The 25,348-nt window shown below is 49.7% G+C and overlaps 2 protein-coding genes across 3 annotated transcripts; one reads left to right on the top strand and one right to left on the bottom strand.

The window, feature by feature from the left end:
* Positions 1 to 529: 529 nt before the first annotated feature.
* On the top strand, positions 530 to 10,230 carry MINDY1 (MINDY lysine 48 deubiquitinase 1). Its single transcript, XM_080647520.1, has 10 exons — positions 530 to 1,447; positions 4,192 to 5,123; positions 5,523 to 5,580; positions 5,967 to 6,031; positions 6,897 to 7,055; positions 7,374 to 7,476; positions 7,816 to 7,958; positions 8,759 to 8,950; positions 9,274 to 9,423; positions 9,703 to 10,230. Exons 2-10 carry the CDS (start codon positions 4,503 to 4,505, stop codon positions 9,781 to 9,783), a joined length of 1,572 nt encoding a protein of 523 aa, XP_080503646.1. The 5' UTR covers positions 530 to 1,447; positions 4,192 to 4,502; the 3' UTR covers positions 9,784 to 10,230.
* Positions 10,231 to 10,732: 502 nt separating this feature from the next.
* Positions 10,733 to 20,143, bottom strand: ANXA9 (annexin A9). 2 transcript variants are annotated; one of them, XM_080647522.1, is made up of 14 exons: positions 20,071 to 20,143; positions 19,828 to 19,932; positions 19,297 to 19,387; positions 19,038 to 19,134; positions 18,131 to 18,225; positions 17,803 to 17,916; positions 17,489 to 17,579; positions 15,800 to 15,879; positions 15,538 to 15,597; positions 14,686 to 14,770; positions 14,450 to 14,545; positions 14,306 to 14,364; positions 11,434 to 11,556; positions 10,733 to 11,241 (listed from the first exon to the last, which is right to left on the bottom strand). In XM_080647522.1, the coding sequence occupies exons 3-14, from the start codon at positions 19,369 to 19,371 to the stop codon at positions 11,179 to 11,181; spliced, it is 1,038 nt and encodes a 345-aa protein (XP_080503648.1). In that variant the 5' UTR covers positions 19,372 to 19,387; positions 19,828 to 19,932; positions 20,071 to 20,143; the 3' UTR covers positions 10,733 to 11,178. The 2 variants fall into 2 exon arrangements, with proteins under 2 accessions (XP_080503648.1, XP_080503647.1); XM_080647521.1 differs by lacking the exon at positions 19,828 to 19,932 and having other exon boundaries at positions 10,993 to 11,241; positions 20,071 to 20,132.
* Positions 20,144 to 25,348: the final 5,205 nt, after the last annotated feature.

The following is a 25,348-nucleotide window of genomic DNA, read 5'->3' as shown; positions in this document are numbered from 1 at the left end:
TAACGAACAGACCCATTGTCACCAACTTTGTGATTGTCCATTTTATCAAAACATTAGAATAATCTTTGGACCCTCTTCTTAATACCTATAATTTCTTGCCAAGTCCTGCTGCTTCTTTTTTTACAGCTCTGTGGCCTGTTTTTAATCGTCTCTGAAATGTCTCCTCATTCTTCTCCTGAACTGCTATAACCTGTGTTCTTTGCTCCCTGCCTCCCTAATTGTTTCAACGGCCCTTTCAGCCTTCAGAGTTGCTTGAAGTTTCATCCTATGGCAACCCTGTAAGTAGAGTTTGGAGGACCCTTCAGAATGTAGAGTTCGGTCCCAACCTCCTTTAACTGCCACCTTCCAGCCCCACAGTAGTGCAGAGTGCTGCACATAAAGGTATTCTCATCATCAAATGTTCCCTCCTTTCTTAACCCATCCCTTTATCTCCTGCCACCAGACTGACACCAGCTTTTCCTGCTCCCCAAGCTAGGAACTGAGAGGAGGTGACTGGTGTGAGTTGAGGCCTGTGGTGGGAGCCAGGAACAGAGCCCAGGGATATTGGATCGCCTGCTTGCTCAGCTAGTTCTCTCCCTGCTGCCCTCTTCCTCCCAGAGCCTGGGCGTTCTTCCACCCCGTCTTCGGCACTACCAGGGCCATAGCCCAGCCAGTTTCATTTCTAGACTGAAAAGGCGATAGAGGGAGGACTTGGAAAGGAGCAGCATTTTAAAAAATTTAAATGACGGAACATGCAAATATCTTGCTCTTTGGCCCTGCTTCTGTGGATTCGGAGCAAAGGACTGCTTTACCAGCGGAGAAAGCCCAAATCCAACACGCTGCTGCTGTCCAGCCCTGCTCCTCCCCACTCAGCAAGGGCACTTGCTCTTCCCTATTCTCACCAGAGAGGCACAAGCGCTCCGTCCCTTCCAGCGGCAGGCGGAGGGAAGAGAAAGGGTCTGTTGTTTTTCTCTCCTTGTTTCTCTCTCCCTCGCTGCTGATCACCAAGCTGCTGACCAGGTCAGAAAGCCCTGATGGAAATCCTCCGGTGCTGGGCAGGCCCCTCCTCCTCTAAGGAGCCTGTCCTGGACTAATTTTTCTTTGTCCCGATGGGAAGAAAAGAGAGAAAGGCGAAAAAAGAAAAACCTCAAACTTCCTTTGAAAACCAGCTTGGAGTCAGGGCCTGAATCGCACATCGAGACTCGGCAACTGGGGAATCCTGAAGACACGCTTGGAGCCACGGGGGAGCACCTGGGCTGCACCCCTACCTGCTCTCACCCTCCTCCTGTGCCCTGGATCCTGGGCGTGGGTCCGGAAGTGGCCAGGACCCAGCAGGACCGCCGCTGGCTCATAAACCTGTATAAGCTCTGGCGTTGACAGCTGGAAGGCAGCTGGGACTGTGGCGGCGCCCCCATCCAATTGTTGGAGCTGAACCCTCCTTCTTCGTCCTGGAACAGCCTTCTTTAAGGTAAAAACTTTGTTTTATTCATATCCTTCACCTCCTCTTCTACTCCCAGTTCTCTTCTTCCTCTCCAGCTCCGGGGAGGGGACACTGACTGTCCTTCCACCTCTGGTCTCTACAGGTCTGGATTGGGAGAGGAGGAAGGCAGGGAGAACATGTCAAAAGGATGCTGCTTGGTTCCTTATTTTTTCTTTTTCTTTTAATGAAACCTCCTCCTCTCCATTGCGAGCAAGCACTGTGGTGGTGGTTGACTTACTGTGAGGGGAAATTTTAAACCCTTAGTTTCTTGAAGATTTGGGTCAGACTGAGAAGGATATCGGAGTGGGACAGTAAGGGACACGCAGGGAGAGGGAAGTTCCTGGGATGGGGTAGGAGGGTGAGTGTCTTATTGAAGCTCCCTACCCATTTTATAGGCTTCTTCCAACTTTTGGCTACTGACTGCCACTGCTAGGGAGGGGCCAGGGCTATTTTAACTCCCTCACCCACAGCCAGAAAATAATTCCTGCTGGAGAGAACATGTAGGACTTGAATGGAGAAAAGAGGAAAAGAATGGAATCCTGATTTGTTTGGGTACCCCCTCCCCCCATCCTTCCCTGCTCTGAAATACTCCATGCCCACCCCACCAGGTGTGCACCTTACAGAGTGGAAACGCTCCACTCCATTTCCTGCCCCCCCCTCCTCCCCCTCTTAAGGCTTAGCCCACTTTGCTTTGCCCCGTTTTTCTGTGACCCAGCTCCCTCCGGTGTCCAGCTCCTGGTTTGTTTGGGCTCATCCCCTTAGCCAGCTAGCTGCCCAACCCCCACTTAATTATTGATCTGGCATTGGACGGAAAAGATGAAGGAGCCCTGCTTTTCTACAAGCTGTTTTAAGTTCCCCAGGCTTTGGTTCCTGCTTCCCAGGCTCATCCTAAGTGTCATCTGGGAGGGGAGGAAAGAAGGAGAGAGAGAAAAACAAAGGGTCAGGCCTGTAGGCATTTTTTTTTTTTTTTTGCTACTCTGATTCTAAATGAACAACATGCAGATGAGATACAGCTCGCATAAATTATGTTTGAATCAGGAGGATGATCAATTTGGGTGACTAGGCTTATTTCGTTAACTTTTATGCTCCTCATCTTCATCTCCCAGGCCTTACTTACCCTAAATTCCTGCAGGATTGCAAGAAGGAAGTATAGTCTCAAATTAGGAAGAAGCCAAAGAGATTTCTGACAAGTTTAATTTTCTTTTCTTTTTTTTAATATTTATTGAGTTTAGGGAGCAAGAGGAAGGAAGAATGGAGAGCAAGAGTGGGGGAGATAGATAGATAAACATCAATTTGTTGTTCCACTTAATTATGCATTCATTGGTTGATTCTTGTATGTGCCCTGACTGGGGCTCGAACCCCGAAACATATTGGGGAGCAGGTCTAACCAACTGAGCTACCCGGCCACGACAAGTTTTATTTCTCACCTTTGTTTACCCTGAGTCAGGGGTGAGGGGAGCATGTTTCCCAGAAGGCAAAGTTTGTGGCTCTTTATTGTTTATGATCCACAGCATTAATTAAATGTCTGTTCCTGCTGAACTTGATGCTTAGTGCTGATAGAGGGCAGGTAAAACAGGTCCAGTGCTCACATCTAAAAGGACCTAGATGGGAATAGACAGAACATATGCACACATGAATGAATGTAGAGGGAGTATTTTTTTATGTAAATCGATAATCATTTTTATATTCCATATAAATAGTGGTAAGAGAGTATCTCTGGGTTAAGACAGTTTGGGGAGCAAAGAGAAACGGGGGAGAAGTTGGTATCTCACCTCCAGCTGCCCAGAGAAGCTTACTGGAGAAATGGTGGGCAATGGCGGGGCGGGGGAGCAGAGGGGGTGATGTGCTCCTAATCTGAAGTTATGTATCAGCACAGTCTCTGTTCAAGTCCCTACGGCCTCCATTTCCCCTCTCTGGCCACAGGAAGCCCCTCCCAAGACCTTTGTGTTCTGGTCTGAGATTGTGTAAAGTTCAGCGGAGTCCTTGGAGGAGGAGGACGTCTTTCGCAGCCCTGTTTCGTCTTTAGGGGCATGATCCTGACTCTGCATCTCTACTCTTCATCCCAAGCACGATGTGGCTGTTCATCTTGCTGCCCATGGGATGAGGCAGAGAGAAGGCAGTCCTAAGGATACCTTCAGACACATTTAATTGTGGGTGCTCAGGATGATCCAAGAACAGCCAAGGGTGGGGTTTGGTGTAGGGCAGAAGAATTACCTTGGTCCTGGCTAGGGTGGGAGCTACCATGGTGATGCCTGTTACAGGGTGAGCTAAAGATCACTGTGTTGATAACCATTAGTTTAGTTTTCTTGTTGTTGTTAATCCTCACCCAAGGATATTTTCCCATTGATTTTTAGAGAGAGAGGGAGGGAGGGAAGAAAAGGGAGGCAGGGAGAGGGAGGGAGGGGTGGAGCAAGGGAGGGAAGGAGAGGGAGGGAGGAAGGGAGGAGGAGGAGAGAGAGAGAAAGAAACTGTGTGAAAGCAACTGATCTATTGGTTGTCTCCCACACGCAACCAAACGGACTGGGGCTGGGGATCGAGCCTGCCACCCAGGTACATGCCCTTGCTGGTAATCGAACCTGCAACCCTTCGGTGCAAGGGCTGACACTCTAACCGTTGATCACACTGGCCAGACACCATTAGTGTAGTTTTAACATTTCTTTCTCCATCTCTTTCCCTTCTGTCTTTCTTCTTTTCTCTGTCTTTTCTGCATTCGTTGTCCTTATCTGTTCCAGGGAAGCTGATTCTACCCAGTGTCGTCCCTCCCAGACCGGAAAGCCCTGCACACTCTGGTCACAGCAAGTTAGAGGTGGAAAAGCTCAGCCTGTTTACCCACGCTGACGACTCCCGTAGCCAGGAGTGACTGCAGACACTGTCCAGCCTTCCACACCACATTCCTCTTCTGAGACTTTTCTGGGCCTATTTGCTTTCCAGCCCAATGATTTCCTTATTAGATCGGTCTCTCTTTTGCACATCAAGCCTAGATTAGGCAACTTCCTGAGGACTGTAAAGTCCTTTGGTGCCCCTCAGTTGACCTCTTCTGACTATGGAACACCATCAACCTGAGCGTCCAGTCTCTGGCAAGGCCAAGACTGCAGAAGCAGTCAGTCCTGAAAACCACGAGGTCCTCTCAGTACCAGATGAGCACCCCCAGGACAAGGATGCCGGAAATGCTAATGGGGCAGCTGGAGATGCTACTGGGGCTGCCGGAAATGCTAATGGGGCAGTTGAAGATGCTACTGGAGCAGCCAGGGATGCTGATGGGGCAGCCGGAGATTCTACTGGAGCTGCCAGAGATGCTGATGGGGCAGCCGGAGATTCTACTGGAGCAGCCAGAGATGCTGATGGGGTGGCTGGAGGACAGGAGCCAGTAGATCAAGGGTCACTGCCAGTCCAGGGCCAGGATAATCTTGAGTCCCCTCCACCTGACACTAGCTCAAACCAGCCAGGGCCAGACCACAGGACACAGCCTGAGGTCGAGACAGTGGGTGCGAGCTCCGGGCCCCAGGAACTTCCCCAGTCCCCCAGGGCCCAACAGCTGGAGCTCGATTTCTACTGTGTAAAGTGGATCCCCTGGAAGGGAGAACGGACACCCATCATCACCCAGAGCACTAATGGCCCCTGCCCTCTCCTCGCCATCATGAACATCCTCTTTCTTCAGTGGAAGGTAAGAGAGTTTGGGGTGGGGGGGCCCTCAGAAAATGCTGAAGAGGGTCTCTTCCCTGAACCACTTCCTTGATCATCCTGATTTTCACCAGCCAGTCAAGACTTTTCAAATTACTCTTCCTATTTCTCCAGCTTGAACAAATGAAAGAAGATGTTCATAAAAACAAACAAAAAGCAGTTCTCTGTCCTCCTCCTGTATCTTCTACTCTCTAGCAAATGGGAATGCCTTGCAGTATTTCACATTCACTCCCTTGCTTGCATTGTAAGCCTTCTTTTTTTCCCACCACACCTTACCTCTGGACAGCCCCTGCCCTCCCCCCACCCTCCTATGGGTTTCTCCCGAGGTGCCCTGTGAAGGGAAGCAGCACATGCTGACCCTCTGATCACTCTCTGCCTCTAGGTGAAGCTGCCCCCTCAGAAGGAAGTGATCACATCAGATGAGCTCATGGCCCATCTTGGTGAGTGACTGGGCCTTGAAGAGGAATCACACAGAATTACAAGCACTATCCACTCAGCCAGAAATCCAGAATATTGAGGGACTTCCCATTCAGGGTTCTGATGTGTCAGGGAGGGTGAAGGTCTCTGGGTGTCAAGGTGTCAGGAGTCCTGGGTTGTAACCCCAATTCGAACCGTAGGTTTTCCGTGTGACCTTGGGCAGGCCCTTCACCTTTGTGAGCTGATTTCTTCCTCTGGAACATGGAAGGTCAGGATTCGAATCTAAGGCTCTTTCCAGCTCTGAAAAATCAGTGGTTCTGTGACATTACCCCCACCCATTCTCAGGAGAAGAGGAAGCTGCTTTGAGGGCAATTGGTGGGGTAGACTGATGAGGAATCCTGTCTTGTAGGAGACTGCCTCCTGTCCATCAAGCCCCAGGAGAAGTCAGAGGGACTTCAGCTTAATTTTCAGCAGGTGAGCAGAAAGGTCTGTGGACAAAGAGGTTTGCAGCCTGTAAGGGGACACCCAGGCTATGAAGAGAAGCCTTCCTGCTGCTTCTCAAGAGGGTTCCTTGAACTATGATTTTTTTTCTGCAGGAGGAAGAGGAGGGTAAATCTCTGTCCTAGAAAATAAGTTTATCTACATAAGATAAAGAAGGGTTGAGGCAAGGGAGGAACAGAATGGCTTGTGAGAGAACCTGGGGAGAAAAGCAACAAGATTAAATATTTTATTTCTGGGGGTGGGACTGAAATGGAGGGGAGGGGAGGCTAGACAGTCATGTTCTCTCCCCCCCCCCGCCCAGCTTCATTGAGATACGTAAGTTTAAGATGTACAGTGTGCTGCCCTGGCAGGTGTGGCTCAGTGGGTTGGGCACTGAAGGGTTGCAGGTTCAATTCCAGGTTGGGGCATGTGCCTGGGTTTTCAGTGGCGGGTTGGGGGGGCATGCAGGAGCTAGCCAATCCATGTTTTGCTCTTACATTTATGTTTCTCTCTCTCCCTCTTCCTTCTCTCTCTCTAAAAAAAAATCGCCCAACCAGTGTGGCTAATTGATTGAGCGTTGACCTATGAACCAGGAGGTCACAGTTCGATTCCTGGTCGGGGCACATGCCCAGGTTGCGGGCTTGATCCCCCCAGTGGGAGGCATGCAGGAGGCAGCCTATCAATGATTCTCTCTCATCATTGATGTTTCTCTCTCCCTCTCTCTCTCTCTCTCTCTCTCTCTCTCTCTCTCTCTCTCTCCCTTCCTCTCTGAAATCAATTAAAAATATTTTAAAAAATCAATAAAGATGTGCAATGTGTTAATTATTTAATATATCATCGATTTTTTTTCTACTCCCAGAATGTGGACGACGCAATGACCGTGCTGCCTAAACTGGCCACTGGTCTGGATGTCAATGTGCGATTCACAGGGGTCTCAGATTTTGAGTATACACCTGAGTGCAGTATCTTCGACCTCCTAGGGATCCCTCTGTACCACGGCTGGCTTGTTGATCCTCAGGTGAGGGTGAGAGGGCCCAAATGAGACTCTTATCCAGCTCAAGCGACAGAGAAGCATCATTTTGTGGGCTGGGGGTTAGAGAAGTAGGGGTTAGGGGTGTAGGGATTAGATTGGCTTTGGAGGGAATCCGGTTTAGAGGCAGGACCCACTGGAGAATTCCTTGAACTTTAAACATTTTTGGTAACATTCAAATACAAGCAAATCATAGGCAGTTATTGAGACAGCAAAGGTTTCAGGAACCTTTGGTCCTAGGGTTGCAGTTCATTTCCTTCCTAAAAAGATCTCAATTTTTTTTACCCCACCCCACTGCCCATGCAGAGTCCTGAGGCTGTGCATGCAGTTGGGAAACTGAGCTACAATCAGCTGGTAGAGAAGATCATCACCTGCAAGCACTCCAGCGACACCAACCTGGTGACAGAAGGTGAGCTCCCCCTTCTCTTCTGTGGCTCTGACGTGGAGGGTACGATGGCTACTTTGATTTATTGTTCATTGTCTATCTCCCCCCCCACCACCACATCCCACTAGAAAGGGAGTTTGGGGAACACATTAGTCCCCCTAGTGCAGTGCCTGGCGGGCGCAAGGTAGCTGCTCAGCAACTGTTTGTTGAATGAATGACTGCAGCCAGGCTTGAGGAAAGAGATTTCAGAAAGTGGGACCACCCCCAGGCCTTTCGACAGGGACTCTCTGGGTGGTCCTCCTTCTGTGGACTTGGGATTTAAGCCAAGGCCCCACCCGCCCCGCTTCTTGGTCCCTTTGGCAGGCCTGATTGCAGAGCAGTTCCTGGAGACCACCGCGGCCCAGCTGACCTACCACGGACTGTGCGAGCTAACCGCAGCTGCCAAGGAGGGTGAACTTAGCGTCTTTTTCCGAAACAACCACTTCAGCACCATGACTAAGCACCAGGTGATGAGGCGTTGGGGGTGGGGGAGGGTTGGCATGCTGTTTGTTTCCTCCTGCCTGTTTCTTCTGGGTGTGTTTCAGTCAGGACAGGGTAGATTAAGCTCAGATAACATATGACCCTTAAAGCCCCTGTGGTTTCCTACAACCAAGGTTTATTGCTCACTAATGCTGCATGGCCGCGGCAGACTGCTCGCCTCATCTTCACTCTGGGTCTCAGGCTGACAAAACAGTCTTCACCTGGAATGTAGGATGGACACCACACACTGGCTTGTAGTGCTTCTGCCTGGAAGTGACACGTGTCATTTCTGCTAACATCTCATTGGCCAGAGCAAGCCATAGGAGTGAGCCTGCCATCAATGGGACAGGAAAGTATAATCCTGCCCCATTGGAAGGGACAGGAAGGGAATTTTTCAACAGTACCGAAGTCTTCCCAAGTTAGAAATTGTTTGGGCTCTCTAGGAATTGAGTAGAAGAGGGAGAGGTCCTTGGTTCTCAAAGGGGTTTTACACGGCCATCAGGGGAGTCTAGGGGACAGTGGGAAGCAGGGGAGGAAGCAGGGCCCCAGCTCTGAGGACCCCATGCTTGACCACAGAGATGGCCATGCTCTCACCCAGCTGACCGTCCACTCGAACGTCCCTTCCCTCTCCCCTCAGCCACTCATACTCATAAGAGACCCGCAGCTCACACTGACATGTTCCAGCTGGCACACCCATTGCTTCAAATGGTCTCCGGGCATCTCAGATGACGTGGGGCAGTAAACTGCCTCTAGATCACCTGTCCCACTAATTAGCTCTTCCTTGCAGAGCCACTTGTACCTACTGGTCACCGACCAGGGCTTTCTACAGGAGGAGCAGGTGGTGTGGGAGAGCCTGCACAACGTGGACGGAGACAGCTGCTTTTGTGACTCTGACTTTCACCTGAGTCATTCCCTGGGCAAGGGGCCTGGAGCAGAAGGTGGGAGTGGCTCCCCAGAAAAGCAGCGGCAGGTAGACCAGGTGTGTGGCACTTTGGGGAAGGGCGCAGGGAGCACGTTCGCTTCAGAGACCCTTTTGCCATCTGTGAGCTGCCTGCATCATATCATCTAGCGATGATAACATGACACCTCCGTCCCTTTCCTGTTACCTGGGGGCCATCGCCACGCTTGGTGGGTATTCTCCGGCACCACAGAGAATATACTTGGCTGTGTGGTTTGCTCTGGAGGAGGAGGAACTAGAGAAATGGGAAGATGAGGAAAAACTGGTTTGGGAACCTAAAGCTAGCCCGAATACCTCCCAGGCCGAAGCCACCTCCCAACCCTGTTCTCTCCCCCTCTCTGCAGGACTACCTGATCGCCTTGTCCCTGCAGCAGCAGCAGCCACAAGGCACGCTGGGCCTCAGCGACTTGGAGCTGGCCCAGCAACTGCAGCAGGAGGAGTACCAACAGCAACAAGGGGTCCAGCCTGTGCCAGCCCGGGCCCCGTCGCCACAGGTGAGCCCGCTGTACCCTGTCCTTAGCGCTTGCTGTTCCTCCAAGTTCCCACCTCCCCAGTGTTCCACCCCTGCTTCTCTTGCCCCGATATTGGCTGTTGTTATTCCTGCAATTGTCTCTTCAAGGTTTCCCTGGGGGGCCCTTCTCCTGTCTGGCCCTCTCCCCTGGATCCCTTCCTCTCCCCACTACTCCTCCCCATCCTGACCCACTTCCTTCTAGAATCCCTGTCCTTGTGCTCTTCCCAGGCTGATGGATGACCACTTGTTAAATCCCATACAGGGGAGAGGAGCCCCATCTGGACGCCCGGCGGGAGAGCGGCGGCGGCGGCCCAAGCCAGAGTCCGATTGTGTCCTTCTGTAGCGCTCGGTGCCCGGTGCCAGGCTGCGCTGCCTCCTCTTTCAGAGGCTGTGACTGTTTTGCTTGCTCTCCCAGGTCAACCCCTGAGATATGCAGTGTAACTTATTTATGGACTGTTGGGGGTCCGAGCAGGAAGGAAATGTCAAGGTCAGACTCAGTGACATCCATGCTCTTCCTCCCAGTCACCCAGGGCAACAGTGGGACTGCTGGGGTAAGGATTTCTGATCCCCAACTCCCTTTTCCCAGAATATCACACTAATACACAGACTCAGGCTCCAGGGTGAGGTCCCTGCCTAGACTGCATCGCCCCTACCTCCCCCCTGACGGGCGGGGTCCTTCTGGCTATCCCGCAGGTCCGTCTCCTTCTGTTTCAGGATTTGATTTGGGTTTCTATCTTCATTATTTGTAACGCCCTCCTCGGGGTTTGGAAATAAAAATTGTCTCCTGAGATCTGTTGTTTGCCTTACCCTGTAGCAAGGGGGTCAGGTGGTTAAGTATTTGACCCAATTGAGGAATGCAAAGAGGGAGGGAAGGTAGAGGTGTGAGGGGGTTGCCTGTCATATCTAAATGAACCAGCAGGGGGAACCAGAGCCTGCTTTTCCCTTCGTGGTTTGTGTTTCTCTGTTTTTGATAGGCCTTCTTGGGGAAATAGTCCTCTAATTTGGAGGTGGGTTTCCAAGTCCCCCTTTGGACTGATGAATTTGGGGACTGTGTCCCCTGCTAACCCGAGAGACTTCCCAGGTAGGCAAGAGGCAGCTTGATCCTCGGCTTGCCCCCCAGTTTTATACAGATGGTCCTTTGCTACCTCTGACCATTTCTGACCTTGTTCAGGTTCCTGTTTCTCAATTATTTTGCCTAAAATTTCCTGGGGAAGAGAGAATAATGGGGGTGGGGGGGAGGCGCGGAGGGGAGAGAAACCCTAAGGGAGGGGGTTGTTGATAACTGCAGCTCTAAAGTCCAAAACAGGATTCCTGTTGAATAACCAAATGCACTTCAACTTCAAGGCCTCCTCCCAGCCCCATGTCCTGCTCCACCCAAACTTCAATCAGGGAACACAAACAAGAATGAAATTAGTTAAAAAAAAAACTACCAGTGTGGATGAGATGTTCTGCCCAGGGTATGGGAAGAAGGAGCAGGGCAGAAACTATCAAGGAGATCCCATTAACCCACACCTAAGACAGAACTAGGCGATCCAGGTGCAGCTATCACTTTGAGATGAGGAAAATTAAGGGATTTAAAAGAAAACTCCGAGTTCCAGCCTCAACAAGAAGCTGGAACATGTAAAGCTCAGTGAGGGGTTATCCTATTTGGAGGCTCAGCTGGTCTCCTACAGGCTCAGCCACACATGGGACTCTCAGATCCTTGAATGTCATATGGGGGTGGGAGGAGGAGGGGGTCTCAAAGGTCTTCAGCCCTGCACAGGGCTAGCAGGGCTAGTCGGCAGTCCCCTTTCACGGATTCCTGCAGACAAGAGAATAAGGCATTAGAAAGACCTGCTACCACTGTGGCCCAGGACTCTGCCCCCTCCCTCGTGCTGATCCAGAACTTGTCTGGTGCCCGGAGTTTTACACTAAATTAACCCAAGACTCATGAGTTCTCCAGGGCATATGCTCAGCTGTGTGCTGGCGGGGAAGTGAGGGGCAGAGCTCTCACCTGGAGGGAAGAGTAGAGGGACCTCCCAAATTTCTTTTTGAACTCAGCTCGGATGCTTAGAAGGTCAGTCTCACTTCTAGAGATAAGGATGCGCATCAGGGCTTGGTAATTGGGCTCAGTTTCCTAGTAGAAGAAACAGAATGGGGGGGCAGGTGGCAGTAAGATTCTCAAAGAATAGGGATTAGATGTCATGGTAAATTATCCTAGAAAGTGGAGGTGAGGTGAGAGTCGAGGGGAAAGGAGGAGAGATTATCTAGGGGGAAGTCATCTTTGCCCATCTGCATGGAAGATGGCGCAGCAGGAAAGATCAGGCTGCAGCAGAAGCTGGACTACTGTTCTTTCCTTCCACGTCTTTCCTGGCCAGGCCGCTAGCTTAGAGCCTCGCTCCCCCAGAGCTCCGTCGTTCGTGGGCAGCTCCAAAGGCAGGCACTCACAAGACAAAAAAGACTTGCTGCCTATAAAGACTTCCCGCACGAAAGCCAGGAAGACAGTTTTTAACTCCCAAGTTAGTGAGTGTCCAAGGAGGATATGCCACCCTACCCCCAAGCCGAGGTGTTGGGGCTCTGACCGGGAACAGAGTCAATGGGACTTCCGGTTCTGATCTGGGCCCACCAGGGCCATCTCCCTGCCCCATCTTTACACATCAGTTTCTCCTGGTTGGACCCCTGGGGTTCAGCATCACTGTCTTCCTCTTATACCTGCACCAGGCCTCCTGCTTTTTGGTTAAAGAAGGTAATGGAGGGTCCCATTTAGAAATAATAGAGGTATAAAACATGATCAAGTCATGAATGACAATTGATTATAATAAGCAATGTGTTATCACAAGAGATTGCCACAGCCGAAACCGGTTTGGCTCAGTGGATAGAGCGTCAGCCTGCGGACTGAAAGGTCCCAGGTTCGATTTCGGTCAAGGGCATGTGCCTTGGTTGCGGGCACGTCCCCAGTAGGGGGTGTGCAGGAGGCAGCTGATCGATGTTTCTAACTCTCTATTCCTCTCCCTTCCTCTCTGTAAAAAATCAATAAAATATATTTAAAAAAAAAAAAGAAAATGATGAGGTAAAAAGAAGATGCTCTATTTCATTTGGACTTATTACCTGGTTGTCGGTGGGCCTGTTGGCTACTTTATTTTAAGTTTCATGTGTCATCAGTTTTGTATCGTGATCAAGATTGTAATTGCTCCCCAGTATCCCTTCTTCCAACTCTTGTTACTCCAAAGTTGTAGAATTTGGGCAAGGGTCACTCATTAACTGAATATTCCCACTGATACACAAGTACCTTCCACACCAAACCTATATTAAACATAAACCTAGTCTTGATACTTGAGAATGTACTTGGCATCCGATTGGCAAACTTTTTAGGAGTTATCTGAAAAATTTTTTTTCAGAAAAATGGGCCTATATTATTTTTTGACTCTTACTTCTAAGATAAATCTAGCATTTATATTCAAGAGTGTGGGTCCTGTAATTCAAATGCATACATTACAATTATTTACTGCTGGGATACAATTTGTTTTTATGACGCAAATGAGATAACCACAACTCTTCAAATGAATCTTAGTGCTGACTCACTATAATAATACAAGCTTTATTGGGTAAGTATAATAATCTACTGTCAAAATGGAAATCTCTAGATGATAAAACAAGTGCTTATATGTACTGTCTTTGTTTGTTGCTGGTACTGTCTTTTGAATAGCTGTCAACAAGGCATGATGGTTTCTCAACCAGCATACAAAAGGCTATTCCACTTGCCAAAATAATAACTATTTTTATATTCTTCACATTTTAGAGGATTTTTTTATTTATAGCTTTGGGGGACCTGGCTCAATGAGCAAAATGACTAGATTCTGCTTATGAAATTACTCAAACCAAAGTCACCAATTTAAATATGAGTAATATAGAACAAAGTCTGACAGTGTGGACAAAGGTGATCCTGGTGCATTTATGGTATGGTTTATAGTACAGGCATACCTTGGAGGTATTGCCGGTTTGGTTCCACACTGCCATAATAAAGCGAGTATCACAATAAAGCGAGTTACACAAACTTTTCAGTTCATAGTAAAAATATGTTTACACTATGTTGTAGTCTATTAAGTGTGCAATAGCATTATGTCTAATAAAGCAATGTATATACCTTAATTTTAATATACTTTATTACTTAAAAATGCTAACCATCATCTAAATCTTTAGTGAGTTGTCATCTTTTTGCTGGTGGAGGGAGAGTCTTATCATCAATTTGTAAAAAACTCAATTTCTACAAGCTCAATAATACGAGGTGGGACTGTAGACCAACAACTGTGGTATAGATGAAGAGCTGACATGTGACAGTTCAATGTCCTACAGGATCATTTTGTCTTTTGTAAGGAGAATAGATGACTTAATAGCTGTGTGACCTTGGGCAAGGAACTTAACCTCTCTGTTTCAGTTTTTCATCTATAAAACAGGGATTAACTGAAATGAGTGCAATGTGTTCAACATAAGGCCTGGTGCACAGTGAACACCTAAGAAATGCTGGCTCTTGTCATTATTCTTGCTGGTGTTATAACCATCACCATTCTGGCAAGAACTGAAAATGGACAAGGCACTGTCTTCCAGAACAAATTCATATCGATATGTGGCCACCTGGACATTAATGAGGCCAAAATTTTAGCTTGAGTGCCCTTTAGGGTCAACCAACTTAGCTCTAACCACAGCTCACGCCTGTACTCTTGACAAGACAGCTTGTAAACCTGAGCTGCTGTAAGTTTACAAAGTAAATAAAGTAAATATGAAATTGTTACATTAGCAGCAACGTGCAACTTCCTCTCTCTTGCCCAGGAAGTGTCTCCCCCAGTTTTTGTCCCCAAGGCAGAAGAGAAAAGGAGGGTCCCTCTTACCTGAAGGGCTTGGTGAAGTTTATCGGCAAAGTACAGCGCTGTGTTCCTGATCACCGAGGCTGGAAGCAAAGAGGGAGCGATGGAGAGAGGCAGCTCCAGTTCCGGGGAGCTACCTCTGCCCACATGGCCTGAGCAGGCCCCTACCTAGGCTGAGCAGAGCCATCTGGGCATCTCCATGGAAACGGTTCCGGACGGTGTGCTCCAACTCATGCCCAGTGCACCGCTGGTACTGATCAAACACTTGTGGTGTGAGGAGGAGGTGGTTAGAAAGATAAATGCGGGGGGGCTGATTATCACAGAGAAGGATGAGCTCCTCTCACCTTCATCAGGCAAGACTCATCATTAGAGCAAGCGGGGGAGACAAGAGGGCTCATGTGTACCTCGGACGAGGTGTTCAGGATTTCTCTGGGTGAGGATAAGGACCCATATTCCTTCTGTGCTGGGTCCTTCAGCCTGCTTCAATGCCTGGGAGTGGGGAGTAAATTAGGATCATTGGTTGGGGGCTGCAGAGCCATGGTTACAATGTCCCCAGAATCCATCGCAATGATGGTGGAAATGGGATAAGGGTGAAAAATTATATATATATATATATATATATATATATATATATATATATATATATATATATATATATATATATATATAAAAGGGGGGGCAGCCAGGGTCGCTCAGTGGTTGAGCGTTGACCTATGAACCAGGAGGTCACAGTTTGATTCCCGGTCAGGGCACATGCCCAGGTTGCAGGCTCAATCCTCAGTGTGGGGTGTGCAGGAAGCAGCCAATCAATAATTCTCTCATCATTGATGTTTCTCTCTCTCCCTCTCCCTTCCTCTCTAAAATCAATAAAAACATATTGAAAAGGGGGGCGGGGCCAAGACTACAAGAGGGGTTCTGCCCTCACAGCTCCATCCCCCGTTTTGGGGAATTCTGGCACTGAAAGAATGAAATAATCCCCAAGGGAGAGTCTGGGGAGGGTCCCCCAGCCCAAATGCCAATGAGAGTTGATGAGCTCACTTCCTGTGAGGTCAGGAATCAGAGGTTAGATGAGTGAAAGGTTTCAGATGTGACACCACCTGACACCCCACGCCCCCATCATGCCACTAAGGACTCCTTCCCCAAGGCAAGGACAGGCTTGTAGGACAAGTGGGTACACAGGTTGCTGCTGGCTCTAAGATATGATCGAGGAGGTGTCTTAGGTGCATGACTGTGCCAACTCCTTAGCCCCTGCTCACCTGGACATCCTGTTCTGCCAAGTTATAGTCAATGATTTCAGAGTAGCTCTCGCGGCCCCCCTAGGAGGAGAAACTCTCTCAGGAGGACTCTTTGAGGGGCAGCTTTTTATCTCCAGGTCAACAATCCAGACCTAGTCCCCCCACAAAGCCCTCTCTTGTCCATTACATCAAAACAATGCTCCACACTCTGCCCCCCCCCACCCCCCGCCCCCCGCCGCCCAGATGGTGTAACTCTCTTTCGATGTAAGTCAGTCCTCCTCACCTTGGCCAGGGCCAAGAGCAGGTCCCGCAAGGTGCCACTGGTCTCAGATTTGATGTCCTCCTCTGCCTCCACGTGGAAATCTGGGGTGGGGTCAGGAGCTCTCTGAATCCTCCTGATTTTCCCCAAGGTGAGAGCCTCTAGGACCTGTCGAATGCCTGGCCACTGTGCCCTGCCAACCCTGCTATGTCCTGCTTGCAGTAGCTCAATGGCTGCGAGTCCCCAGGATGGAAGGCAGAAGCACCATCATGGCCATCCTGAAAGCATCCCTAAGCTATGAGCACCCAGGTGCTGTGGAATCACGCACTGTGGCATGGCCTCATCTGCAGGTGCCAACCTTCTGCAGGCAGGAGGCATCTGTTATTCCAGTGGTCGCCAGGCAGTGAAGAGGAGATAAAGAAACCCACAGGATGAGGCAAGATGGTGAGGGCCTGGCCCCTCATTGGAGGTAAGGAAAGTGATGTGAGAGGTAGGATATTACAAAAGGATAAGAACAGGAAAGAGCGGAAAGAGAAAAACAGAGGCAACAAGGAAGAGAGGTAGGAGAAGGGTTAAGAGATAGGCCAAGCCAAAACCGGTTTGGCTCAGTGGATAGAGCGTCAGCCTGGGGACTGGGGGGTCCCGGGTTCGATTCCGGTCAAGGGCACGTGCCTTGGTTGCGGGCACATCCCCAGTGGGGGGTGTGCGGGAGGCAGCTGATCGATGTTTCTCTCTCATCGATGTTTCTGGCTCTCTATCCCTCTTCCTTCCTCTCTGTAAAAAATCAATAAAACATATTTAAAAAAAAAAAAAAAAAAAAAAAAAAAAGAGATAGGCCAAGCTCAGCCGATGTGGCTCAGTGGTTGAGCATCGACCTATGAACCAGGAGGTCATGGTTTGATTCCTGGTCAGGGCACATGCCTGGGTTGCGGGCTTGGCCGGCCCCCAGTAGAGGGCGTACAGGAGGCAGCTGATTGATGGTTCTCTCTCATCATTGGTGTTTCTGTCTCTTTCTCCCTTTCCCTTCTTCTCTGATATATATATATATTACACACACATATATATATTCATACTCATATTCATATTCATATTCATATTCATATTCATATTTAGATTTAGATTTAGATTTAGATTTAGATTTAGATTTAGATTTATAGAGAGAGATAGGCCAAGACTGGACATCCAAGGAAAATTGGGGAAAGGATAAAAGGGGGTTGCGGCTAAGATGAGGATGAGAAGAAGCTAGTTCCCAATTAGTGGGTGAGGCATGTGGCAGCCAAGCGAGGCCAGCAGCCAGGAGCCTGAGAGGTGACACCCATGATTTAGAGAGCAGGCCCCCACCTTTCCCCCTGGCTGCAGCAGGTTCGATTCGGCCTGGGGTGTGGTGTGATGGCAGAATGAGCACAGGGCTGTGAAGATGACACAGCTACCCTTGGGACTGTCCTAGTGCCCAACGTGGCCATTACCTTGGAATCTGCCCTGGAGCCCCAGACTAAGATGGTTCATCACTGCTTCTTTCTTTACTGATCACATCTGGCTGTCTCCCTGGGGAGACGGAGCACTGGGTGGGGGCGGAAGGGAGAAGAGATCCCCAGGTAACAGAACTTGGGCAGACAGGCTCCCAGGGGGCTCGCCCGGACAGAGTGCAGGAAAGGAGAGGACGGTCCTCAGCTCCGTTTCCAGCTCCTGGCACCCCCTCCCTCATGCTCTTACCGTGTTTGTAGACTGCCAGGCACTCCTGCAGCTGGGGAGGGGTGCGAGTAGCAAGAATTTCCACCACCATGTCCTCAGCAGAACCTGAGTCCTACGAGAGATTGGGAGGCCGCTCTGAGACAGGGCCATGTCCTTAGGATGGCAGAGAGCAGATGCCGAGCACATTCCTCCTGAGGGTCAGGCTGGGATGTTCAAAGGGGGCCTCTGCCGAGCCTGCTCCTCCCAAGTGGGCGATGGCAACTCAGGCAGCCTTCTCCTCCCCTCAGTGGTGACCTCACTTCCCAGACCCCCCACCAAGCCTCCCGTCCTGGTACCTTCAAGGCTGTCCTCAGTTCCTGAGCATCAAAACGGGCTGCGGGCTGCAGCAGAGCCACCACAATCCTCTCGAGGTGGCCGGAGAGCGCTGCCTGCAGGGACTTCAGCAGGTCCTACCCGCGGTCCCCGTGGCAGAGGAGCGGCATGAGGGGGAGGCCCCAGACGTGTGGGGAGGATTAGGAATGTCTGGCTGGTTTTTATCTCAGGCCTGAAGCGCCACCCCCATTTAACCAGGGGGCAGGGGCCAGCCTGCTACTGGTGTACCCCAGGTCTTCCAGGGACTTCTCACCCCAGTGCACTGCTCCCGGGGAGCCCTAGGGGTCTCACCTGCTGGGTGCGCTCCTGGAACGCTTGAGAGATAAGCTGCCTTTGCTCTCTGCTCCGATTGGTCAGCACGTCCACAATGGCGGTGCGGTCCACCCCTGAACCGAGATAAGGGCTGGGAAGACCCCAATCAGGGTCTTTACAGGGTTGGGAGTCCCTCACGCCTCAGACATAAAGCCTCCGGAGGAGGATAGAACAAGGTCCCAGAAAGGGCTGGAAGGACAGGGGCAGGGGTCCTATCACCCCCATTTCCATTTGGTTTCAAAAGAAGATGCAGCCCGGCCAGTGTGGCTCAGTGGCTGAGCATCGACCCAGGAACCAAGAGGCTGCCAGTTCGATTCCTGGTCAGGGCACATGTGGGCTGGATCCTCTGTGGAGGGTGGGTTGGAGGCGCATGCAGGAGGCAGCCAATCGATGTTTCTCTCTCACATTGATGTTTCTATTTCTCTCTCCCTCTCCCTTCCTCTCTCTCTCTAAAAAAAAAAAAAAAAAAGAAAATGCAATAAAAATATTTTAAAAAGAAAATGCAAATGAGATGCCAAATGGCATGCAAATCCTACCCAAATTTAGGCAAAGGTGGCGTGGGTGGTGGGGAAAAAAATGGCTTTTGGGGATCAGCAGAGTTGGATTAGGATTCAAGCTCTGCCATTATGAGCTGTGAGACCTTGGGGAAGTGTCTTCACCGCCCTGAGCCCCGGTTTCCTCATGCGTACAATGGAGATAATAAGACTTAGCTCACAGGGTGTTGTGAGAATGGCGATGACACACCTACCGTGGTACTTGACATACAGGAATTAAGGCATTCCACAAACGTTTATTGAGCTTGTCAGTTCCTCCCTCCTTGCCCTTTCCCAGTCTACAGACTGGATTCAAACAGCTAACCCCCCAAGTGCAGAGGGAAGGGGCTCACCTTGGCCTGTGATGGCCCTCAGCAGCCTCTGCACGTCCTTGTCCACACTGAAGCTCAAGAAGGTCCTGAGGGTGCCCAGGGTCCCCCAAGCTGCAGTCTTAAGAGCAAGGAGGCATCACAGGTCTGCCCATGGCCTCCCCAGTGCCCCATCCTGACCCTTCGCCTGGCCTCGGGGCCTGTCCTGTTTCCCTGTTCCCAGCCCCCTCACACCTTGAGTTGATCAAGTAAAAATGGTTCCTACAGTCCTGGCAGCCCCTACCTTGTTGGCAAGGCCCAGGTGGCTGAGGATCTCCTGGGTCAGGGAGAGCCCCATCTTCTCGCTGGTCACAGACATGGTGCAACTGGCTGCCCTGGAAAACAGTACCCAACTGAGGGGAACTTCCGGCCCCTCTGGGCCTCTCTATGACCCCTGAAACCTGGGCTCCCATTGCCTACCCATTTTCCTTGTTGCAGAAAAAGAGAATCTTAACCTGCTTGGCAGGTTTGGGAGCCCAAGTGGAAGGGTGAGAGGGGAGCCCCCACCTTCCCCACCTCTCACCCTCCTCCAGGAAACAAGTGTTGATCAGGGATGCTGCCAGAACTAGCACCAAACGAACCCTCCCTGACTCCAGGGCTGGTCGCCCGGCTCCCAGCCCTTGGCCTGAGGGGGATGACTCCCTTCTGAGGTCCAAGTACCCTTGCTGCCGTGGCCCTGCTGGGCATTCCTGGGGCAGTGAGCAAGTATGTAGGATGGGAGCTAACTTCCAACAGCAGCACTCCTGCTTCGGCCCCAGCCCACCAAGCTGCCTACCTGCTGTCTGCCTGTCACCCTTGGAGTCTCCAGCGGGGGTCGCTAGATCAGCAGGTGCACTTTCTGAACTGATGGGTGTTTGTGTTCTTGTGGGTACATGAGTGCCTGGACAAGGGAGCAGGTACTCATGCTGGAAAGGAAAACTCATTTCTCCCTTCCCCAAGAGATCCACAGGCCCCTTCTCCACCCACCCCACTCCACCCTACCCCACCCTCATCCTAGGGCCCCAGGCCCAGTGCTTACCCAGAGGTGCTGGGGGTGAGGTGGGTGTCGTCACAGCCTGGTGGTGTGCCCGTGTGGGCACTAGCTCCTGTGTGGCCTGGTAGAGGAGAGGGGGGCGTGTACAGTCAGGTGGAGCAGCCAGTCAGATGACCTCTCTAGCAGACCAGCCCAGCTGTTGTCTCGAGCTCTGGCCCCTCCCAAACGTGGGAGAGGACCAGGCTGTACCGGGTCCCACAAGCAAACGCCTCCCGACGGAGCATCTCTCCTCCCGGAACCGGGCCTCAGGCCACGCGTGAGAACTCTGCTCGGCCTCAGTCGCTCAGCCCCGACACAGGAGGCTTTGTGCACAGCTTTCCCAGTGGGGCCAGGTGGGACCATAGCAGCCCAGACTCTAAGTCCAGCTTCTGACCTGGCTCTCTGCCTCTGCCTCTGGCTCCGGCTCCCTGGGGGGGCAGGTCAGACAGGCTCCAGGCTGATTTCAGGCTGATAGAGAAAAACCTGTTGGGGCACATACCAGCAAGGCACCCCAGCCTTCACCCCAGAGGGGGTCCCAGCCCAGAAACTCCCTTGACTACTGCCTTGTTAGGGTCAGCCAGCCGGGACGGGCAGGGCCAGCGGACTGTTTCTGTCTGTGGGGAAGGAAGGGCACAGGTATTTGGGTTGGGAGCAGATCGGCAGAGTCAAGAGAGAAAAATGCGAAGGGTGTTCCCTCTGGACAGAAGTACCATGCTCCCGACGGGCAACAGGGAGATAAGGGAGGCTCCCTGGGTCCCTGGTTCCTAGATTCCTTCTGCTGCCTTTTGGCTGCCAGGCCTGTTGTAGCAGCCGGTGATGCAACCTCCGCAGCTGGGCTCTGTGCTGCTGTCTGTGCACAGAGCAGCAGGTGAACAGTCTTGGGGAGGAGTGTCGGGGGCCCCAGAGCAGGCAGTTACTCGAACCTCAGCCAGCTCCCCAGGGCCTGGGAGCAGTCTCCTTCCTGCCTCCCTGGAGGGGTCAAGTGGGGGCTGGGCACCCAAGCTAGAGAGCTGTCTCCATTCCTCGGCCACTGTTCCAACCCAGGAAGCGCCTCCCTGTTTTTTCTACCTAACGAGGTGCCTGCAGCTCTTCCACCGATCAGAGCAGGGCTGAGGATGCGCCAGGAAGGGAGATTTCCGCGGGGCAATCACTGCTCCTTCCTTTTCTCTCCTGTTAACGTGGAAAACATGCACCGGCTTTTGCTGGAGAACATGGGTTCGGGCCCCAGCTCTGCACTGGGGCCCCTGAGAAGCTTTCTGGGAGGATTAAATGAGGTTATATAGGGGATGGCCTCTGACAGAGAAAAAAGTGCCTTGTAAATGAGGGTTGCCGGATTTAGTAAATAAAAATGCAAGACACCCAGTTAAATTAGAATTTCAGACAAACAACACATAATTTGTTGGTATTAAGTATGACCCAAATATTTCAAGGGATATACTTATGCTAACAAATTATTTGTTGTTTATCTGAAATTGTAATGTAACTGAGCAGCCCATATTTTACCTGGCAATCTGAAAAATGGGTCTTAGTTTCAGAATTGTTTAAAAAGAGATTCTGAAACCAGACAACCAATGGGTCCAGGCTGCCTGTCACTACTTGTGCCAATTAAGCAGACACAGGGTTAAATCATATCTGAGCATTTATTCCAATAATGCCAGCAGCATGGGAGAGCAGCAGGTCATCCACAAAAATCTGCTCTGCAAACTCCCCCATAAGCCAGCTGCTTATAGGGGGTTCAAGGACAAAGATTACATAGGAAGTAGGCAAAAGGAATAAAAATGGATATAATGGTTACTTATTACTGGCAATGAAGTCTGGGGGCTTGCAAAGAGCTGGCGGCTCCAGTTTCAGAAGCAAGGTTATTAATTTTTCCATTAGAAGCCCGATGCATGAAGATTCGTGCCAGAATGGGCCTTCCTTTCCCTGGCCTTCCTACCATGCTCAGAGGCCCAGAGCATCCAGCCCTGCCCCCAGCCATCTTTGTTGTGTTAATTTGCATACTCACTCCTGATTGGCTTGTGGGCACGGCTAAGGTATGGTCAATTAGCATATTACTCTTTCATTAGGTAGATGATAATAGGTAGCTCTCAGATGAGGAGGATGGGCTTCATCCAGATCGTGTTTCTTCAATCAGAGTTGAAACAATTATGGTTAACAGAGTATGATTAATATTTTTTTTAATATTTTTTATTTATTTTTTACAGAGAGGAAGGGAGAGGGATAGAGAATTAGAAACATAGATGAGAGAGAAACATCGATCAGCTGCCTCCTGCACACCCCCTACTGGGGATGTGCCAGCAACCAAGGTACATGCCCTTGACTGGAATCGAACCTGGGACCTTTCCGTCTGCAGGCTGACGCTCTATCCACTGAGCCAAACCGGTTAGGGCTGATTAATATTTCTTATAATTAATAGCTAGTCCCCAATATTTTATTTCTGCCCCTAACATTTCCGAAGCCAGACTCTTTAGACTGAGAATTCTGGTCTGTAGTGTGACCATGGCAACTTCCTTAAACTTTCTTGTGCTTAGTTTTCTCATCGTCAAAACGGAGATAATAATAGTGCTTATATTATAGGCAAATGTGTGAATTAAATAAAGTAATACATGTAACGCACTTTAGAAGAGTGCTGGGCACAGACTGGTAAGTACACATGTCAAAATGTTAACTAATATGTAATCATAAATATTGCTATAATGTTATTTTATTTTTTTAAACATATGTTTATTGATTTTTACAGAGAGGAAGGGAGAGGGATAGAGAGTTAGAAACATCGATGAGAGAGAAACATTGATCAGCTGCCTCCTGCACACCCCCTACTGGGGATGTGCCCGCAACCAAGATACATGCCCCTGACCGGAATCGAACCCGGGACCCTTCAGTCCGCAGGCCGACGCTCTATCCACTGAGCCAAACCAGTTAGGGCACTATAATGTTATTTTAAAATGATAACTGTTATTAACTTGTCTCCCTAGGACAGTGGTCGGCAAACTGCGGCTCACGAGCCACATGCGGCTCGCGAGCCGCGGTTTACCGCTCTGTTGACTAATGAGTTTGCCGACCACTGACCTAGATTCTCGATTCCAATAATTACAGGCTGTTGTTGCTCCTTGTGATTAAGCCCCTAACGGAAGTCCACCCTTGGCTCTCTTTTGCAACTTCTTTCCTGCCAGTCTCCTATCTGGTCACAAGAGGGCAGCAGCAGCCACCGAGGACCGAGAGCCCCCTAGCGGTTACATGAAGTCTCCGAGGTTCTGGTTCCACAAGCTATCAGAACCTCATCGTGCCCTTATTGGGGAATGCAGCCTCCTGAAGACCTCAGGTTCCTAAGTGGACTTGGTAGGAAGGCCAGGTCAGGGAAAGAGCCTCAGGTGGACATCCGCTCAAGGGACCCCACTGAGACCGGCCTCAGGACATAGGCAGGGGACTTTCTAGGCTGGCTTACCGTAGTACCGTGGCTACACAGCCTTCTGCTTTCTGTGCCTTTCAGAGTCTCTTCTGGGAATACATCCCAAGCAGGCTTAGGGGGCAATGAAGAGAAAGAGAGCTCTTGTTCCCCAGTCCAACCTCTGCACGGGACTGCAGGCTGACCTGCAAGGCGAACCCTGCATTTGAAGAAGGCAGGCAGAACGCCAATCATGTCAAGAAGCATAGTCCCGGTTGCCCAGGAGTGAGCAGAATGGGTGATGCATTTATAGTTGCTCCACTGCAACTTGGTGGACTCTCACTTCTGTCCCTTGGTTTTGTTTTGTTCAACTCCAGGTGGATCAAGGTTGTTTTCAGGTTTACTAATCACCTTCCACCCCCATGCTCTAATGTTTAGAATTTCAGAGCTGGTGATCTTAGAGATGACCTGGTCTATCACCCTCTGGTTACTAACCCAAGGGGGTTGAGTGACTTCCCAAGGCCATGGCGTTGGAATCAGCATCTAGGTCTCCTCGTTTCTTCCCAGGGTTTTCTTCATCACTCAGAGCAAGGCATGGCTGATTTGGGGTCCCTCTTAGTGGAACACAGGAGGACAAGCAGTAATATATACAGCCTCGGCTGTTGACTCATAAATACCTCTTCAACTGTTAACTCCATCTTGCTTTTCTACAAATACAGTCACGTGTCGCTTAACGTAACCGAGGGGATAAGTTCTGAGAAATGCATGGTTAGGCGATTTTGTCCTGGTGGGAATATTAGTATCACAGAGTGTACTTGCATAAACCTAGTTGAGATATCCCATTGCACATCTAGACTATATGGTACAGCCTATTGCTTCTAGGCTACAAGTCTGTATACCATGTTACATTTCTGAATACTGTAGGCAATTCATGAGACTTATGAATTCCTTAATAAAAAGGAATTCAATAGTCAAATTTACTCAGTTGAATTTTGTTCTTTAACACAGATAAATTCCTCATTATTAACCGGTATAGAAAAATTCTGCATTACTAACCAGTACATAGAGTTCTGCATTACTAACCAGTACCGATTAATAATGCGGAATTTTTTCAATAGATGGAGTTACACATATGTTGATATATATGCGATTTGATATGTATGCTATTTTGTTGTATTGACAACACGTTTCAAAACTTCATATGTCAGCCCTAGCTGGTTTGGCTCAGCCTGTGGACTGAAGGGTCCCAGGTTTGATTCCAGTCAAGGGTTAGTGATTCTCTCTCATCATTGTCGTTTCTATCTATCTCTCCCTCTCCCTCTCCCTCCCTCTCTGAAATCAAAAAAAAAAAAAAAAAAAAAAAAAACCCAAAAAACTTCATATGTCAAATTTTCTGAAGGCGTTAACAACATAAATATTTTTACACTTAAAAATGTCAAATTTCATGCCAAAAAAAAGAGCATTTGCAGGAAGTTTTAATTCATTACTTTCTTTTGAAGAAAAGTGCTGCTGAAAGTTATCGTATACTTCGGGAAGCTTATGGTGAACATGTTCCATCTCAAGATACTTGTGAACGCTGGTTTAAACGCTTTAAAAGTGATGATTTCAATGTGAAAGACAAAGAACGTCCAGGTCAACTGAAAAAAGTTTGAAGACCAACAATTACAAGCATTATTGGATGAAGATGCGTGTCAAACTCAAAAACAACTTGCAGAAAGATTAAGCATTGCTCAGCAAACAATTCCCAATCGTTTACAAGCAATGGGAAAGATTTTAAAGGAAGGAAAATGGGTGCCACATCAACTGAAGAAAAGACAAATGGAAAACCTAAAAGTCATCAGTAAAATGTTGCTTCCACGGCACAAAAGAAAGCCTTTTTTTGCATTGAATTGTGACTGG

The sequence above is a fragment of the Plecotus auritus genome (assembly GCF_963455305.1).
Source record: "Plecotus auritus genome assembly, chromosome: 12".
Lineage (NCBI taxonomy): Eukaryota > Metazoa > Chordata > Mammalia > Chiroptera > Vespertilionidae > Plecotus > Plecotus auritus.
This window is presented reverse-complemented; position numbering and strand designations above follow the sequence as displayed.